The sequence below is a fragment of the Triticum aestivum genome, chromosome 7D (assembly GCF_018294505.1).
Source record: "Triticum aestivum cultivar Chinese Spring chromosome 7D, IWGSC CS RefSeq v2.1, whole genome shotgun sequence".
NCBI classification, from domain to species: Eukaryota; Viridiplantae; Streptophyta; class Magnoliopsida; order Poales; family Poaceae; genus Triticum; species Triticum aestivum.
In genome coordinates, this window is record NC_057814.1 from 183,509,593 (window position 1) to 183,529,011 (window position 19,419).

Sequence of the window (19,419 nt, forward strand, 5' to 3'; positions counted from 1 at the left end):
GGGTTTGAGAGGAGATGGTGCTGGTGAAGATGTTGATGGAGATTGACCCCCTCCCGATGAGAGGATTGATGGTGATGACGATGGTGACGATTTCCCCCTCCCGGAGGGATGTTTCCCCGGCAGAACAGCTCCGCCGGAGCCCTAGATTGGTTCCGCCAAGGTTCCGCCTCGAGAAGGCGGCGCTTCATCCCGAAAGCTTCCTTATGATTTTTTCCAGGGTGAAAGACTTCATATAGCAAAAGATGGGCACCAGAGGCCTGACAGGGGGGCCACGAGGCAGGGGGTGCGCCCCCACCCTCGTTGCCAGGGTGTGGACCCCCTCTGGTTGATTCTTTTGCCAGTATTTTTTATTAATTCCAAAAAGTGCCTCCGTGAAGTTTCAGGACTTATGGAGTTATGCAGAATAGGTCTCTAATATTTGCTCCTTTTCCAGCCCAGAATTCCAGCTGCCGACATTCTCCCTCTTCATGTATGTAAACCTTGTAAAATAAGAGAGAAAAGGCATAAGTATTGTGACATAATGTGTAGTAATAGCCCATAATGCAATAAATATCGATATAAAAGCATGATGCAAAATGGACGTATCAATGAACTCAGCTGCTAGGAGCCGAGCCACTTCCTCGCCAATCACCTTCCTCTTCTCCGCGGTGGACCGACGGAGATGTTCCTTGACAGGTTTAGCTTTGGAGTTAACACGCAAACGGTGCTCAGCCAGCCCCCTGGGTACACCTGGCATGTCTGATGGTTTCCATGCGAAGATGTCCCAGTTCTCATGGAGGAACTGGATGAGCGCGACTTCCTATTTGCTATCGAGAGTCGTTGAGATGCGGGTCAGATCAGCTATGGGATCTTCTGGGTGAATGTGAACTGGTTTCGTCTCGCCGGCCGACTGAAATGCAGACTCAGAAGCGGGCTTATTGGAACGGAGCAAATCACTCGGATCAGCATTTTTCTTGTATTCTTCCAGTTCCACCACTGCCATTTGCTCGTCAGCGATCTTGGACCCCTTCTTGAGGCATTCCTCTGCTCTCTGTCTGTTCCCAGTGCCCGTGATCACACCTTTGGGCCCGGGCATCTTCAACTTGAGATACACGTAACATGGACGGGCCATGAAACGAGCATATGCCGGCCTGCCCAGAATAGCATGATAGGCACTGTGGAAATCTACCACTTCGAACGTCAACTTTTCCTTCCGAAAATTCTTTGAGTCACCGAAAACCACATCCAAAGCAATCTGCCCGAATGATTTCGCCTTCTTTCCTGGGATGACTCCGTGGAACTGCATGTTGCTCTCACTGAGTCGGGACATCGGAATGTCCATCCCCTAGAGGGTTTCTGCATATAGAATGTTCAAACCACTGCCACCATCCATGAGAACTTTACACAGTCGAGTGCGTCCAACGACTGGGTCAACCACCAAAGCTTGCCGCCCGGGGGTAGCAACATGAGCTGGGTGATCCGACTAGTCGAAGGTGATGGGAATCTTTGACCACTTGTGGTATGTTGTAGTTGCCGGAGCAACCCTGTTGATGACTTTCAGTCGACTTTTGCGCTCAACGTCAGCAAAAATCACCAAAGTTGCATTGACCTTCGGGTAATCATTTGCCTTTTCTTCATCTTCATCCTTATCAGAGACTTTCTCACTCTGATGTCCTTCACGGAACTGCTGGATAAGGAATCTGCACTGTCAAGTGGTGTGTTTGGGCAAACTCAAGTTGCCTTATTCATCTTTCTTCGTGTGGATGGGACACGGTAAATCCAGGACGTCCTGGCCCGACTGATCTTTCATCTTCTTGGGCACCACTATCCTTTGGGCTTTCCCTTGAACTTCCCTTGGGTCACTACTGCAGCTTCAGCCTGACCCGTAGCTTCAGCCTTGCGTTTTTGCTTCCGACTGGGATTCCCTCCTCCGGTATCGGGTTCTGTGACGTTCCCTTTACCATTACAGAGTCGGTCCTCCTCTTCACCATTGGCGTACCGAGTGGCTATCTCCATCATCCGGTTCAGAGTCATGGCTCCAGAGCGACCGAACTTCAGAGTGAGCTCTCTGTACTGTACGCCTTCCTTGAAAGCACAGACTACTTGGTGCTCTGAAACATTCTCCACCAAATGATGAAGTGTGGTCCAACACTGGATGTAATCCCTCAGAGTTTCATTCGGTTTTTGGACACAATGTTGCAATTCAGACAGCCCAGTGGGTCGCTTGCAAGTGCCTTCAAATGTCTTGATAAACACTCGAGCCAAGTCTTCCTAACAGTATATGCTAGCAGGAGCCAACTGATTCAACCAGGCCCTGACCGAGCCTTCAAGCATCAAGGGCAAATGCTTCATGGCTACCTCATCATTGCCTCCACCTATCTGCACTGCCACTCGGTAAACCTCCAACCACGTGTCTGGCTTTGACTCGCCAGTAAACTTGCTTACTCCTGCAGCCAATCTGAAGTTGGGAGGAATCTCAACAGCTCGAATGGCTTTGCTAAAACACTCGGGCCCAGAGACGAACGCTCTGCTCCCACTCGGGTAATCTCTGTCCAAACCTTCTCTGTTAGCTCTGCCTCTGTCAACCAGGCCCTGCACAAGGACTGACCTTGCATCAAACCGGGCGCTCGGGGGTCGACTGGGATCCTTCGCTCGTCGCCATACGGGCGCCTGTCATCATACCGCCGGGGCGCGTACGAACCACCCCTCGGAGGGGGCGTAGGCACTCGACGGCGGTCATCACGGTGGTATCGAGGGTTAAACTGCCCGTGGCCTCGACTCATGTACTGGTCCTGGCGATAACCACGATCTTCACGCCGTAGAGGCGATCTTGGGTTGTGTGCCGACTGGACTGTGTCTACCATGACAGACCTGCTGTGAATCCCATTGCGCGACTGGGAAACATCTGAGTTCTGTTCTCCAGCCGCCTTGAGCAGTGCCTGAATCTACTGTAAGCCTCTTCCAGCCTCGGAACAGGATGACTTGATTGAATCTGCAATACGCGCAGCTGCTGGAACATTTTGGATCGGAGTTCGGTATACCTGACACTCATCTTGAGGTCCAGTCGAAAACAATTGTTGCTGCGTCGACTGGAACTTGGAATATGTCTGCGGGCGTGGTCGTCGAGTGCTTGCTGAAGATTGTTTAGGCGCGCACGCTCAGCCAGAGTGGCTACGCACGCAGCCTCCAAGGCCTGAGCTTTGGTGGTCTTCCCAACGATGGGGGTCTGGAGAGCTTGATCATTTATGCGCTGCAACTCCTCTCTCTGTTCCGCAGCGAGGGCTTGAGGATAGTACTCGTCGTTGTCGCGCGACGGACCGCCGCTACCGCCCGCGCCACAGGGAAATCCTGGCGGGCTGCGTTGGGGACCAACCATGAGGACTTCCGCCGCGGGGTCGTTGCTTTCGCACTCGGAGAGAGTATCTGAGTGGCCAGTCGACGGATCAAACAAGCCATACAGGGACTCATCGGGCTCGATTGCCGTGATTTGAGGTGTGGCCGACTGACGGGCCACCGCGTGCTTCACCCACCGTTGGAACCACGAGCGACCGGATCGCTTGCGGCGACGGGCCGCGGGAAGTGAAGACGCCGCGGGAGCCGACCGATACTGAGTCGACGGCTGCCGTAGGAGGACGCCGCAGGCACTCGCGCAGAAGTGCGCCGCCCTGCAAATGGGGAGCGCCTCGACGTCGAGGGGGCCTCTTGGAGCCAGGCCGAATCATCGGCAATGAAGGTGAGCGCGCCGAGACGGATCTCGCGACCCAAAGACAATCCACCGCCGAAACCATGTTGACGAAGATCGAAGATTGCAACCTCGCCGGAAGTCGCTTAGATGCCTGCCCCACGGTGGGCGCCCAACTGTCATGGGAACAGGTCTGACAGTAGAGATAGGGGGTACATAGGAGAGGGCAGAGTCCTAGCTACGGCGAAGTTGTACACTTGGTTTTACGAGTTCAGGCCCATCTCGGAGGAGGTAACAGCCTTACGTCTCGGTGCCGCGGAGGCTTGTTGATTTGAGTGTTGAGTTACAGGGGGGCGAACCCTTGTGCCAGAGGGGAGGGGTGGCTTATATAGAGTGCGCCGACCCCTCGCAGTCCTCAGTTATGCAAGGGTTCAATGAGGGAGTAAAGTCACGTACGTTACTGGTAACGCCCGTGTTTAATGACCTTTATGGTGGCGGAGTGAATGACCGACCGTTGCTATCTACAGGTGACCTTAGGTCTTCTGTCCTTCGAGTGGATTCTCGTATTCCAAGTGAATGATGACGATCGAGTGGAATTGGGGCGTCTGAGTGGATCTTCTGTCGAGTGAGTTGCACTCTGTGATGATTCTAGTCGGTATCTTCTTTGTCTTCGTAGGCCTTGGCCTCTTGTGTGGTGTCCTTCGGAAGGGCATATAGGTCAGGCCTAACACCCTACCCTAGGTACATGTCATCGTCAGGTGCCCCAATCCGGCGCGTGGTTCAGCAACTCGGCGCTTCAAGCCAGCTCGTGTAGGAGTGGCGAGTTGCTCCAGGCCGGCACGACGTCACGGGCATGGACGACGACGCGTCGTACCGCCCCTCTATTGTCTACGACTGCTCCATCCGCCGTCGATGCGCTCGTAGCCGCGCCATGCAGGTAGAGAAAGAAGGCAGGTGCGCGGAGGAGATCGACAAGTCGGTGGCCAGCGCATCCGCGTCCACGTCCGCTGGCAACTTCGAGGAAAAGTAGAAACCGTGAGGCTGCCGCCGCTTGGGTCCCAGGAAGGCCACCGCTGGCGCGTCGCCAGCTTGTACAGCCGGTGATGTGCCCTATTTCTTCTTTATCTTAGACCACCCTGGCCTGGGCATCCAGAGAAGCACCCTCCACCCTGGCTGAAGAACCCTCTTCGCCACACCGATGAGCTGTGCAGCCGGACAAAGGGAAGATACGGGGGAAGAATATGCCTCCGGGACTCCGAGTAGTCCGGTGACGAAAGGATCCCCCGCGGCCGGACGTAGACTAGTGTTGTGTATCCGTGCCATGGGAGTGGAGCTCCGCGCAGTTGTACATGCACATGGTTTTAACTTTTTAGTTAAAATATTTCCAAATGTAACCGTTTTCGTGCGGTTTGTATGAAATCCGTCATGTTTGTATTCCGACCGAATTTGCATGATTTTTGTCTGGTTAGTTTGAGTTGTAGTAAAAATGTACGCGGCTAGCGTTGGATGGCTGCCTCCAGCATTCGTGTGCGCGGACTAGTCCCCTTCTGTGCGTGGACGGATGCAAGAGATTTTTTGCGGCTTGCCGTTGAAGATGCCCTAATACTTTTGCTTGAACCTAGGTTATAAGATTAAATAACAATAGAAGGCCAGGTGAAATAGGAAAGGGATAAGTATATTTTTCGTCCTCCAATTCTCTTGAAAGTATAAAAATTGTCCTTCAACTCTAAAACCAGTAAATCGTAGTCCCTCAACTTTCCAAACCGGATATGTTTAGTCCCTGGTACCGCTTCAAGTGGTTTTGTTGATGACCTGGCATGGTTTTAGTTGGCATTTTATCGAACACCTGTCGTGCGCTTGGCACATTTTTGGCCGGTGGTGTCGAGGGCCACACAGCAGGTCAACGGCGTGCCTTTCGTCGACGTCGAGGCCATGCCCAGCACCCTGCCTCCGCTCCTGCCCTGCTCTTCCAAGTGCTGCTCTCTGCCCTCACCGCAAGGTCGCAGTCTGTGGCCTCCTGCGTCACCGCGTACACAACCGGACGTATGTGCCGCGCCTAGTCATCGTTCAACAGCCAGCACCACCGCGCTCGGTTACACCCCACCGCGTTGGGAGTAGTTGCTGCTGTACAGCACACGGGCTGCGGCCTGTCGCGAACTCGAAGGTCACCGATGTGCCCGGGCGTGAGCAGAGGATGTCCATCGGCGACGTCGTGCACAACCCTACCGGCTGCTGCTGGGTGAATCCACATCCGGGCTCGACTCCGGCAGTCCGTCTCCGCGCTCCACACCGTCGAGGTGCTCAAGGACATGGACAGGACTGACACAACACACGGAAAATCAATCGGGTGCTTCTCGAGCTGCAGGCGTATGCGACTGAGGCAGGGGCTCCTCTCCGGGTGAGAGGGTGTGCCGGATGACGACGACGGCGACTATGACAACTCCATCATCAATGTACACCATACATACGCGATCTCGACGGAAAGTACTGCTACCAAGACGAGCTAGCTACCATTGCAAAGAAGAGACGAGCTAGCTATACGCCTACACCTCGGTGTTGCCGGCGGCACTCAGGCGTGCTGCTAGTGAGACGAGCTACCGAGGAGGTGTTGCTGCTGCAGGACGACGACTTCCGGTAGCCGCCTGTTACCGCGAGTCCTGCATGAGTCATAGCTCGATGACAGCGGCCACGGCAAGTTCATGGATATTATTGACGTGGTGGTCAAAACTATATGACGAGTCTGGTTTAATTAAAACCATGTCCACGTCAGCACGAAACCGCCCCAAGAGGCACGAGGGACTAAACTTATCCGGTTTTCAAAGTTGAGGGACTGAGATATGCTGGTTTTGAAGTTGGAGGACCATTTCTATACTCCTGAAATAGTTGAGGGACGAAAAATATACTTTTCCCAATAGGAAAAACAACACGAGTGCGATGAAAACAATCTATAGTTTGAGCGATAGAGAGAAAGGTTTCAGCAAAAAGATTCAACAATAATAAAGCATGTAAAGACATTTACTTGTGAAAAAAAATCCTGTGGCTCGAACGCCCGATTTGATTTCCAAACCGAATTTCCCGACCCCGAATTTACCCCCACAAAACGATTAGACCGAGACAACCGCGCCCACCCAACCTCGACTCTCCGCCGAAGCGAAACGCGAGCACGTGCAGAGCACAACTCCACCGAAGCGGCCCACCAGCCTCCAGCTCCCTCCACTTCGCCTCTCCTCCTGATTCGCACCGCTTCCCTTTTCGCCGTAAAACACCCCGACGTCACCCTCCAAACCCTAACCCTAGAAGAAGACATCCATCTCTCCACCCCCGGCGCGCGCCCGGCTGCTCGGGGCAGCGGCGATGGGGAGGCGGAAGGAGCGCCGCCTGGCGGCCAAGGCGGCCTCGGGCCGCAGGGTCAAGCTCGACCTCTTCCTCGATCCTCCCCCCGGTGAGTTCTCCGCCCCTGCCCCGGGTTCGGTTTTCCTCCGTGGTCTGTGCTTGGTCGACTCGCGACTGATGTGCGTCTAGCTGCTGGTTTCATCGCGTCGATTATCTAGCTTGCAATCGGGGCAGGCTTGAATGGAACTCGGTTAGTTTATATTTCTGAACACTCGAAGGTTATTTTGTTGCATGGTTCGTGATTGTTTGGCTGCCTGAATCTGTCCATCCTGATTAAGTGGATGCACCTTGAATCACCAGCTCTACCAGTAGAATCTGGACGTGGTAATTGACACATCAGAAGGAGCTATGAGGCTAAAACCTAAAACAAAAGGAGAAGTGGCTTGCTGGCCTAGGCTGACCTTAAATTTGTGTGCACTATATAGAATTTCATTGTCACTTTCAGCTGCATTATTTCACCGTGTGTTAAACAAGTTACTGATTCAAGGATATAGGGAATTGTCTGAGGCCCTGTTCGGCAACCCTCCCGGGAGCGGAGCGCGCGGAGCGTGGTTCTAACCGCTCCCTAAATCGTAACTGCACGCCGCTCTGCTCCGAACTGGAGTTGCAGAGCGGAGGGATGCCGAACGCTCCCTGAGTCGGGGAAGAAACATGCCCAGTGCAGTTCCTAAATCAGCACCATATGCTGCACTTGTATCAGACCATAATCCAAGATGTTTCTACTTTAGGAAGATAAGTGTTCAAGGTTATAATGTTAGATTACTGGGGCGAGATCCACCAAAACTACTAGTAAAGATCAATGTGCATTTTTGGAGTTTGAAGCTAGCAGTTCAATGTTTTGTTGTATGAACAATAACTGAAAAGGAGCACACAATTTCCATTTCAATGAGCAGAGATAAAAACTTAAAAAATTTAACCTGAGGAAACAAATAAAATTTGGTAATGAAATTTGTGAATTTGTGCATGTACAGCTATGTCACATCCCTCGTTAGATAAATGCTGCTGCTTAGCCCAAAACATGGTTTGGTTATGGAGAGACGAGACCTGATGGTTACTGGGTTCTGCATTTGCTCTACATTGCCCCAACTGAATCAACAGAGGTGATGTATGACATCACCTCATGCATATGCCAGTTCTGGTAAAAGAAGATGGAATCAAGGAAGGACGGTTAACAATTTTTTTGGAACCCACTCCTTATAATTGTAGAGATTTAATGCTCAGCTATTTGTTGCACTTTCGAATGCCCAAGAGTATGAGTAGCAACATATGATTGCAGTAGTATAACCACTGAGCATAAAATGCGACTCCAAATATCCAATAGACCTTGAACAAGCTGACTGCTGATACTTTAAACTTGCATTGCAGGGGAGGCATCTATGAAAGAGGGAGTAGGAGAGGAAAACCGTGGGCAGCAAACTGGTGTTCCCACTTCACCATCTTCGTCAGGTGGGTTCAATCAATTTCCTTCCAAGGGATATGTAAAGACGGCACATGCCTATGGAACGTAAATTTGGTGGAAATTTGGAATTTTCTTCAAGCATGTGTATGCTCCAAATTTCTGGTTTGAGGCACATGTAGGGTTCCCGGCCTGCAAGGAACATTAAGTAAATTCTTCAGATCAGGCTGCCACTGTCAAAACTGGGTGTGTTCCTTCCGGTAATTTCTCTTTTGGCAGCATCTGAGCGTGGGGATTTCAGGATGATTGTTGCCTCCTCGGTTCGTATGTCTCTTTCTTTATACTGTAGCTCCTAACCTGGTTTTTTAATTATTGCTGGGCCGCCATGGTGCATTTTAAAGTAATTTTAACGAACTTGTTCTACTTTTATACCTGAGTCGATCCTCACATATACTTCAGAAAATAGTGCAATATAGATTGTGTCACATGAAAGCTTTTGCGTTTTTAATGATGAATTTATTTTTTCAGATAAGAAGGAAAATCCTCTAGCTTTGCTTGGGCAATATAGTGATGATGAAGAAGAGGATGAAGTAGCAACAGATCAACCCATTGGTGAAACTAAGGGGAGTCCAACAGATGCAAGTGCTGAGGTAGTTGAATCTCCTATTTATTATCTTGTAACCTGTAAGACCAAACAGGTTGAAGTTGAACTTTCTTATGCAAGACCAAACAGGTTGAACTTTGTTGTGCTAACCATTTAATCTGAAGATTCTTGTATATTGTATTGTAAGCCCCAAATATGCTGAACCCATTTTGATATATTAGCTGAAGCCTCCAAATAGTTCATGATTTGTATTCTGTAGATTGGAAGGATTAAGCACCTGTATGATTCTCTTTCAAGTATAGTATCTTTTCTTACAGAGAAGATTATTCAGATTAAGAAGTTTGAGCTCAGGTCGTACGATGAAATTTGTTCGCTTGTTTCAGGTTATTCATGATCAGGCTGATGTAACTGGGGATAATGGCGATGCAGATAGTGAACTGCCTGCTTCTGTTAGTGTTCAGCAGGAGGTATCTCAAGCTGATGATGTAAAAAATGTCACAGAAAATGTTGCTGAGGAATTTACTGTTGCCCCTGAGCCAACTCTGGAAAATGAGGGTGTGACAGCAACGGAAGCTGTCCCAGATTCATCTGGCATGCAAATTGTTGGTGACATTGGTGGGAATTGGAAGGCTATAATGCATGAACAGAGTAATCAGTGCTACTACTGGAACACAGTTACTGGAGAAACTTCTTGGGAGATTCCTAATGGATTAGCTTCAGTAGTTGCTGCTGATGGGGTCACTTCTGCATCTGTGCCTACTCATATGGGGTACTCTGTCGAAGCTCAAGCACATGTCCTTCCCCACAGTAATGTCGAAGCATATCCTAGTGACGTGTCTGTTGGAAATGGCACAGCAACCTATACTGCTATGGGAACTTATACTCATGATCCTTATGCTTACACTGGAGCCATTGCTAGTCATGAGACAGTGGACATTGACCCCTTGCAGCTTGCAAAATATGGTGAGGATTTACTGCAAAGACTGAAGCTGCTGGAAAGGTGCTTGTTATTTTTATCATCCTTTCGCCATTTCAGTTTACCCTTTTCAACCATTCCTCTACACAGAACTGCGTAACTAATTTTTCCATGTCATCATGCAGGCCACATGTTGCCATTGACAGTCTTGAGTTGATAAAAAGAGAAATTGAGATACGAATAGCAGACTGTAGTGCCCTCTCCTCGTATGGATCTTCTTTACTTCCGTTGTGGTTGCATGCTGAGGTGCACCTTAAGCAACTAGAACTTTCAGTTTCCAAGTTTGAAGCTAGCTACACTACCAAACATGGATATCTGGAGACAGTGGATGCAGGACACAAAGCACCTAATCAAGCTGAAGTTATGGCACCCTCTGAGGGTGAGCATTTGAAGGTTGATGTTAGCACTCTGGGAATAGGTACTGGCGATGAAAATATTAAGGTTGAGGAACCATGTACAACATCATCTGTTCAGAACTCACAAGGTGTGGCAGCAGCTATTTTAAGAGTTGAATCAGACAGTGATGAAGATATGGACGTGGAAATGGAGGTCGATGAAGAAGGTGTTGAAGAGCAGGGCGGTTCCACTTCTATGCCAAATAAGGAGCATCCTTCATCAGAGCAAGTACGATCACCAGCTTTGTCATCATTGGAGGATTCTGCTCCTCCCCCACAGGATAATGACATTCCTCCACCACCACCACCACCAGAAGAGGAATGGATTCCACCTCCACCACCTGAGAATGAACCAGCTCCTCCACCTCCTCCTGAGCCTGAAGAGCCCGCTGTGTCATTTGTTCATGCTGATACACTTCCTCAGCCATACGGAGATCAAGCAAACTTGGGTTACATGCTTCCAGTAATGGAGTACTATCCTGCTGCTGGTACAGATAGCACAAATGCCAACTACTATATGCAAGCAAGCGATTCTCAAATTCTTCAATCACAGCAGCATTCTTACTATGCACCATTGTCTGCAAGTGGTGTATCTATTCCTGTTGAGACCACATCCATCCCCACAGTACCAGGTTCTTATTATAGCTATCCTTCTGTCACCATGTCTGCAACTGAAGTAGCAGCTGAATCTTCTGGATACTATGCTTCATCAACCTGTGCCATTTCTAGTGGTGAATTAGATAACAAAACAAGCTCGGCCTCCCTTGTTGCAAATAGTAATGTGAATTCTGTGGAGTCTGATAAAGTGATATCCAAGGAGCCCACAGTTGCGTCTTTGAGCCAATCAGTAGGAGCAGTCTCAGCTTCAGGACCAACAGTACATGGAAGTTCTACTCAAGCTTCTACTAGCACCACTAATCAGACTAAAGGTAGTCTATTATTCTTTGCAAGGACACTTCATCTTACTAGCTTATAGTTGTTTTAGTCTTGACATTTGCACTGATTTGCAGTTCCTCGTACTAAGAAGCGACCTGTTGCTGTTGCATCGTCACTGAGATCTAATAAGAAGGTCTCAAGTCTGGTGGATAAGGTATCTCTCCGACCTCCAAATGCTGCTGTTAAAATAGTGACCATTTATGCTCTCTCTCCTACCCTACCACCCACTGCCCCCAAGTGTGGTGTCCTGACATTAATGAAGAAATTTAACACTCTGCATGATTTGCATTACTGCTAATTGTGTGTACTTACTCGTTGAGACATACTCTTGGTTATCTCATTAACAAGCGAGCACACTGTTCTTGGCCAGTTATTTCGTTGTGCACAATATAGGTCGCCCAGAAAAAAACAACTCATGCAAGTGGGAGTGTGACAGTGTTTCCTGACTATTTTGTCTCATGTTTATCATTTCTTATTTTAAAGGCAGAGCAATCTGTTTACATGGTAATTGGTAAGGCTTAAGACAAGGTGAGTGTTGATGTATAATGATTGTTTCCTTATTAATCTACCTTTGCTAAAACCATTTTTTATTTCACTATTACAGTGGAAAGCTGCAAAAGAGGAGCTTCGTGATGAAGAGGAAGAGGAGCCTGAAGATGCTTTGGAGTACCTAGAAAGGAAACGCCGGAAGGAAATAGATGTAACTCTTTTCACCTTTCTTGAGAACATATACGCTATGACAAATTCTTCTGAAGTCTTTGGATTTGATCAGTTTCATTAATTTCAGGGGTGGCGTAAACAACAAATAGCTAGTGGAGAAGCCAAGGAAAATGCTAATTTTGTTCCCCTTGGTGGTGATTGGTATTGTTCCTTCACCATATGCCGTTTGACTTGAATAACTTGATACTTCGTATTTACAACAAAGTATAATTCCCTCTGATCCATAATAATTGTCGCTGGTTAATATGGATCGGAGGGAGTACTGGCCTCTGGCATATTTTCCTCTTTCTCAAATTTATCCTTTCTGAGTCTTAACTTAAAATAATATGGATTGTATAACTTGCTTATAGACTTGAACTCTTCTTGCTACAGCATTGATTGTGGACCATGTCATTTCTAGGATTACAAATGTTATGCACCTAGATTTAATCTTTTGTTAGATTTACTAGGGTTGTTCATGTTTGTAACTCTAGCTCAACTTGGTAATCTTCACCATTTTTGTAGGCGTGACCGTGTAAAACGCAAAAGAGCTGAAGCAAAGAAGGAAGCAAAGACTGAATCTATTCGTGCAGCTGCCGAACAACACAAAGGGGAGCCTGATCTCTCAGAGCTCTCCAAGGGTCTTCCTTCTGGGTGGCAGGTTAGTATTTAACCTGGTTCCATACACTCAGATTTTTTTTTTTGCCGTACTGGCTAAAACATCCTGACTGAATGCTGCATCTCAGTTTCCAATAAATACATGTTTCTTGCTGACAATCTAATACGAAGTATAGCTATGATTTTTTTAACGCAACCTGTTCTTTGCTCGCAGGCATACATAGACGAGTCTACGAAGCAAGTGTACTATGGGAACAACCTCACTTCCGAGACGACTTGGGATCGGCCTAGCAAATAAAGATTGGATTAGTTGAAGATGGTCTAGTTTTGCTCTGTAGATATCCCCGTACCTCCGATCGATACGTTGCCTGTCACGTCCTGAGAAGCAACCGGTTTCTGATGTTACCTTGGTTTTGAGGCTGTATTGTTTCTTTTATTTTCCACTGGGAGATCATAGTGGGGAGGAGAGTTCATTTTGGTATAGAGGCACCCTTGTAAGAGTGGCAACTTGAGATCGAATTACTGAAGCAAAATCTACTAGTTAGTTGCTGACCAAGGAAAAATGTACCTTGTTAAGTGGTGCTAGTCTTTACCTGGATCTGATATCGTTTGCTTTCAAAACAACGTCAATTATATTCAATTTTAGGTTGTGCTAAATACTAAAGAGACTTCTCCAATTATTTACTCCCTCCGTTCCTAAATATAAGTCTTTATAGAGATTCCACTAGGTGGACTATATAGGGAGCAAAATGAATGAATCTACACTTAAAATGCATATATATACATCCGTATGTGGTTCATAGTGAAATCTCTACAAAAACTTATATTTAGGAACAGAGGGAGTACATCATTAGAAAGAAAGAAGATTTTCAAGTTTCTCTTTTCATACTTAAAAAATTCAAAACTTGAAAATGCCCTCAGACACCATTTGCTGGATTTCGTTTACATCATGTGATCTAAGTTATCTGTTATTAACCCAAAAAGGCAATTGATGTCCGCAAGTTTTGGTTTTCATGATACTTTATGGTGGGTGTTTCGGGGCTCAGGTGCACATGACATGATGCACTCCAGTACCACCCATAAAGCAATGGTGTCATTCAAATATGCAATCAAATAAGAAAGAGAGCAGAAGCTAGTGTTTCCCAAGTGAGAGTGTAACACTGCCAGGATGCGCAAAATCTCCTGTAATTTTATTCAGATGCAAGAATATCAGCTCCTCAATGTACATAGAGCTTCAATAAACTGACCAATAGGAAGGTTGAAACATCAGGCTTCCATGCCCGCGGATGCTTTGAACTGTCTGCATACGCAAATCAAATTAACTAAGGCCAGACATCACAGGGTTTAGGAAAATGTTTATCCCATAGTACAGAGCCGCTTATGGCGCTTTACAAGTTTCGCAGCCAGGTTTGCGACAACTAAGCTTGGCCCTTTCAGCCACTGAGGCAGTCTCGCTGTCTAGGTTCAGAATCCCGACGTGCTTTTCTTGATCATAGCAGAGCAGAACTCTGCCCCAGTCAGCGCTAGCAAGCAAAAGGAAAGCATGGGTTTTCACCTCAAGAAGCCCCACAACACCTGCATATATCATGAAGCAAAAAGAGTGTTACCACAAGACAAGAAACATAACAGCACATTATTTTGGTAGGAATATGAACTCGCACAAGAAATAGGAAGGCTGGATCTATCTACAAAGAGGAGAAGAAGGATGTGTTCAATTGGCTACCACAGGTGGCCAGACCTAAGTTCTGGCGAATAAATTGGTTCCACATACTACAAGTCTTGGTAAAAGCATATGTGTGAGATGTGGATTATGTTAGGAACCAAACAACTATCACAAAAAAAAGGTTAGGTTAACCTAAGTGGAGTATGGCAATGTGTGGCAATGGAGCAATCAGGATTTGGAGTTCCACTTATAACTTCAAGCAAGTGAAACACCATTTAATATTTAATGCACAGGAATGACGTGCTAGGTATCAGCTGCCTAGCATCTCACTTTTTCACTCGTGGAGCATAGACACAAACTAAAGAAGTTACCAAATGGGCCAAACTTCCTCGCTCCAAATTTCAGTGAACCAAGGACAGGAGCCCTGCCAAGTAACAAAATCCTGTACATACTGAAAAATCTATGTCTACCTTTTGCTAAGATAGTAGTAATCATGCGCTTACAGATTTTCTACAACTATATTCTCTGTAGGTTGTCCATCTAAAAGAAAAGATGTAAGTGCACATGTAATTTGCAGCAATCTGATTTTCGAAGGAAACACAACACCAACGAGTGGCAACAGAACATCATTAATAAAACAGTATCAGGCATGGAAGAATCATACTTTTTATATCGTTTCTTAGAACCGCATGGGCAGAGAGCATTCCTACTTATCTGACCACTCTTTGCCAGATTAGCTCTTCCAACGTCCAAGGCTGTATTACCCATTAGATTTTGCACCTAGAAAGGTGATACGATCCAGGATAAAACATTAGGCAAATAAAACATCAGCACATAACTGTTGCTTCAAATATAAGGAAAGAAATCACCATATCCTGTATTGACGTAATCATTCACATTATGATGGCTAAACTGGGCTACCAATTTTGTTTATCTTTAGCTGATCCTCTTAGATTGATATTCTCTAAAAAAAATGGTTAGCATATTATCCCCCACCCCCATGTTCCGTTATTTTGCACCTTCACATGTAATTCGTCCACTCTTCAGTGACTAGTGAAACAAAAGGATTAGCACTCTTATCCGACAGTTACAACGGTTAGACCGGAGTTACCTCAGTAAATGTCTTTGGCACTGGCTTTCCTTCTTCTTTGAGTTTTTCAATCTTCTTTTGGGCATCTTTAGCCCATGTGTACTTGGCCAGTATGTGCTCCACATCAGCAATTGTGCAGTTGCAATGCTTGGTGGCACTAATTTTGTCACTGGTTTTGAGCTTCTGCAGAACAAAGAGCAGCACACACAACACAATGAACCAACCGCCACGCCGCACTAGCAAAGCATGCTGTATGTGCCATAAAAAATGACATCCGCTCTATGATCATTGTATACCTCGCCGGTTGGGTCGATGGTGGCGAGGTAGCGGAGAACGGCGGCGTGCTTCTCGCAGGCGGCTACGACGGTGGCCTCGCTGCATCTCCCTGACACGAAGTTCTTGAAAGTTCCCACCTTCCTCGCCATCTCCATCGAATCCGCGAACACTGCAAACCCGGAGGGCCCGAATCAGACCACCCACTGTACCAAGAGAGGAGGGACCAGAAATCTCGGACTATACTTACTGTTGAGATTGAAGGATTCGGACGGGGGGAAGGGTGAGTCGGCGTCCTTCTTGCCGGTGAAGGTGTTCTTGATCTTGCTGATCCACCCGAGGGAGGCGAGATGTGGGGTTGAGGAGATGCCTCGAGATGCCGTTAGGAGGTGGAGGACGCGGCGGGACGCCATGGGTGGCAGTAGCGGGGCACTCATGTCTCCGGTGAGCCGCCGACGGCGAGGTGCGGTGGGATCTTCGGTTGGGTTTACGGCGGCTGGGCCGAGAAAGGTGGGAGAGGGGAAGAGGTACGGGATGGGCCGTTAGAAGGAAGAAGGTGAGTGAGCGCACGCACATGGACCCTTTACCAGCCCATGTGATTTTACCTCAGATGCTTACAACAACTTCAACAGAATCTTTATAGCCGCCTCTGTCTAAAAAAAAAACGGAGCTCCATTTGAAGGATGAGGTACTGTTCATTTTCAAAAAAATAAATGGAGGCTGAGTTACAGGTACTGATTTGAAGATCATTCTAAACTCAACCGACGTGACAGGAGTGTACTTTTAAAGTCCTTCCTCTTCCTGCCAATGGAGTATATACTTCCACAGACGTGTTTTCCACTAAAAAACGCACCCATTAATACCCCTTCTCGACCCATTACCATCCATTTTTCCTGTCACCCGACTAGTTTCTCAGAGAGAGTTCTCGGTGCCCGCGCCTTCCCCTGCCGCACATCATTGTCGGATATAAAACGCTCGTCGAGAGGCATCTAGAGCCACTCCTCACATCTCCGCCTTCTTTCCTCTATCACCACCATGTCACCTCGCCATCCGCTTAGACTTAGGGAATTGTCATGGCCCTCGACAGGTTCCAAGTGAGGTGGAGCTATATGCAACCAGCAGGAGATGACCGCCTTCAAAGCCCTCGTCATGGCCACGACTGCCAAGGAGGTGGAGGACGATGCTGTAGAGGAGGATGACACTGACATGATGGCCGACATCAAACTCCTCGAGTCAGAGGACGAGGACTCAGTCCTTCAGCACCTGCTCGCAGAGTCCAGCGACATGACCACCGCAGAAGCCGTCTGCCACCACGACCGGGCCAATGCCGCGCTCTCACAACTAGGGAAGCGTGGGATGCCCGTTCCGCCCTAGTCTTTGACAAACAAGCGAGCTTCGCAGAGATGTACACCACCATGACAAATTAACGGTAATGCATGTTGAGAGGAAATGCGCCATCTGGACCATGCCTCCACTAGTGTTACCGTCAAGCAGAGAAGGAGGATGCCTGGCCAACATGGCAGCCCACCCGGGTCTACTCAGAATGGTAGGGTAGCCAATGTCGGTAAAGCCGCGACCCGTGCCTTTGCCCAAGACTACAAGGCCTCTGCCCGCACCGACAAGTCACACGCAAGCTAGACTATATATCAAGTATCTTGTATATGAACTTAACTAGTTCGCACTGTTGTTCAATTTGTATGCTCAACATTTTCCGTAGTAAAAAAATGACGCTACATGTATGTATAATGTTGATAATCTATAACTTTTGCTCTTGTATATGAACTTAACTAGTTTGCACTGTTGTTCAATTTTTCAATGTTGATCCTGCCAAAGTCTGTGCCAGATCGAAGTAGAATTTTTGAATGGATGTGACAAAAATTATGGAGGCTGTGGTTTGGACAATCTGAATTTGCACACAAGCTTTGGCAGTCTCCAAATTTTCTGCTGGTTTGGAGGTTGCTGATATGATTCGAAGTTTTTCCCGCTAAAAATAAAAATCCGCTAGCGTTGTTTTCTTTTTCTGCAGGGCTGCTAGCGTTGTTCTTAGCTCGACGGCGATGAGAGGCGTGTGTCAGTGTGTGGCGCGGTGCTACCTTTATACTCATGAAATTCCTTGGCCTTTCTACCTCAAAGAGAAAAGAAGATGAATTATTGTACCTTCAACCACAGAACATATTTTATAACTTCCTATAAACCTCAAGAAAACATGGGACGAAGGAAAAATGTGAATGAATGCTTGAAAACCCAGAATGTTCATAACACAATAGCCAAAAGCCCAGAAGCAAGAATGTTCATACAGTGCATCAGGAAAGGACGACACACATCCATGCGAGCAGAAACAAGATAATTACTCTACTAGAGAATTTGATCGATCATGTAGCGACACGGAGCGGGGGAGAAGAAGCAGAGAGGTCCTTAGTACTAATAACTATACTAGTAGTAGTGTTGACGGGGAAGGGTCGCTCTAGCGGCGCAGCGCGTCCCTCTGCCTCGCGTCGGCGAGCAACTCCAGAAACTCGCCACACATGGCCTCCTGACGCTGCTGCTCTTTCTTGGCCTTGCCAGCCTGCGCCCTGAGCCGCTTCCGGTCGGCCCCCAGGCCCTTCCTGGTGTAGACTTCTGCGACCGGCGCCGGCGCCCGCCGGCTCTGGGCGCGCTTGCCGGTGCCGCGCCCGCGGGACGCCGCGGCGATCTGGTCCTGCACCCGGCCGCGCTTTGCCGCGATGCATGACGACGTCCTGTGGTAGTCTTGGAGGATGTATTCGATGTCGTCCGAATCCAGCGCCTCGCTGGTCCCGACGATCCGTAGAACATCCTCCGTCGCCTTCGTGCCGCGCGCGACCGCCGACGCCGCCATTGTCGCGGTGATGACGAATTGTTACCGGGATCGATCCTGTCGAATGATCTGCCAGACGAGGGGGGAGGCCGGTGATAAAGAGGGAGGAGATGAGGGGCAAGTGAAGTGGGAACGGTATTTGGAAGGGGCGGGAATGGGCTAGCAGTTACAGACTCACGTAGCACTTGGTACGTTGGCATGCAGATATGCAGCGTGGGTTCGGTTGCCGCAGTTTGATAGGACGAAGAGGCGTTCGTGCGCGCGGTTGATTCGTGCCCCGTTTGGGTCACGAGCACACGAAACGACAGGGAAGAGGCGAGCGACGCATCCTTCGGGTTTGGGGCTGTTGTGCTGCATCGCAAGTTCCAACTTCCATACGAACCTAAATATTCCTCCTTTTTTTTTGCGAAGAATCATAGGGTTTTTATTCCAAAATGATAGAGTTACAATCTTCAGCGACTAACTTGCTAATGCATGGGGTGGATAGCCCAACCAACACGCGTGCTATCACCACATCTACCAAAGTTCGCTAAACAATGTGCAACCTTATTCTGTTCCTGAAGAATTTTAACAGGAATAACAACCTATCACTCAGGTACCTCTTGATCTCCGACACCAGATGACCGTACGCTGATCTGTCAAAGGAGTCATCCACGAGCATCTTGAGAGCCACAGCTCAATCGGACTGAAGTAGGATAGTGGCCTGAGAATGCTCTACCGCCAGCTTTAGCCATTCCATCACGGCTTGTAGTTCTGCCTCGAGAGCTTCATTATAGTGGAACAGTTTGCGGGAGGATGCAAAAATAACAGCCCCAGTATTGTCTCTAAGAATCATACCAGAGCCCGCTGACCTGTCCGCAGGGTCGAACGATCCATCAA

General features: G+C 48.1%; 2 protein-coding genes across 7 annotated transcripts; one reads left to right on the forward strand and one right to left on the reverse strand.

Annotated features, from left to right (window-relative positions):
- The first annotated feature begins 6,801 nt into the window (after nt 1-6,801).
- LOC123167841 (formin-binding protein 4) lies at nt 6,802-13,335 on the forward strand. Of its 6 annotated transcripts, none has more exons than XR_006484117.1 (10): nt 6,802-7,103; nt 8,420-8,500; nt 8,979-9,100; nt 9,438-10,054; nt 10,156-11,354; nt 11,436-11,515; nt 11,845-11,889; nt 11,966-12,061; nt 12,149-12,222; nt 12,586-12,693. XR_006484117.1 is itself a non-coding variant. In XM_044585700.1 (10 exons), the coding sequence occupies exons 1-10, from the start codon at nt 7,016-7,018 to the stop codon at nt 12,974-12,976; spliced, it is 2,577 nt and encodes an 858-aa protein (XP_044441635.1). In that variant the 5' UTR covers nt 6,802-7,015; the 3' UTR covers nt 12,977-13,335. The 6 variants fall into 6 exon arrangements, 3 of the variants coding, with proteins under 3 accessions (XP_044441635.1, XP_044441636.1, XP_044441637.1); XM_044585700.1 differs by lacking the exon at nt 11,845-11,889 and adding an exon at nt 12,893-13,335 and having other exon boundaries at nt 12,586-12,721; XM_044585701.1 differs by lacking the exon at nt 11,845-11,889 and adding an exon at nt 12,893-13,335 and having other exon boundaries at nt 6,867-7,103; nt 8,420-8,774; nt 12,586-12,721.
- A 512-nt stretch (nt 13,336-13,847) lies between these two features.
- LOC123168867 (uncharacterized) lies at nt 13,848-16,278 on the reverse strand. The gene is made up of 5 exons (XM_044586729.1): nt 15,955-16,278; nt 15,728-15,876; nt 15,453-15,614; nt 15,006-15,121; nt 13,848-14,253 (listed from the first exon to the last, which is right to left on the reverse strand). Exons 1-5 carry the CDS (start codon nt 16,139-16,141, stop codon nt 14,235-14,237), a joined length of 633 nt encoding a protein of 210 aa, XP_044442664.1. The 5' UTR covers nt 16,142-16,278; the 3' UTR covers nt 13,848-14,234.
- Nucleotides 16,279-19,419: the final 3,141 nt, after the last annotated feature.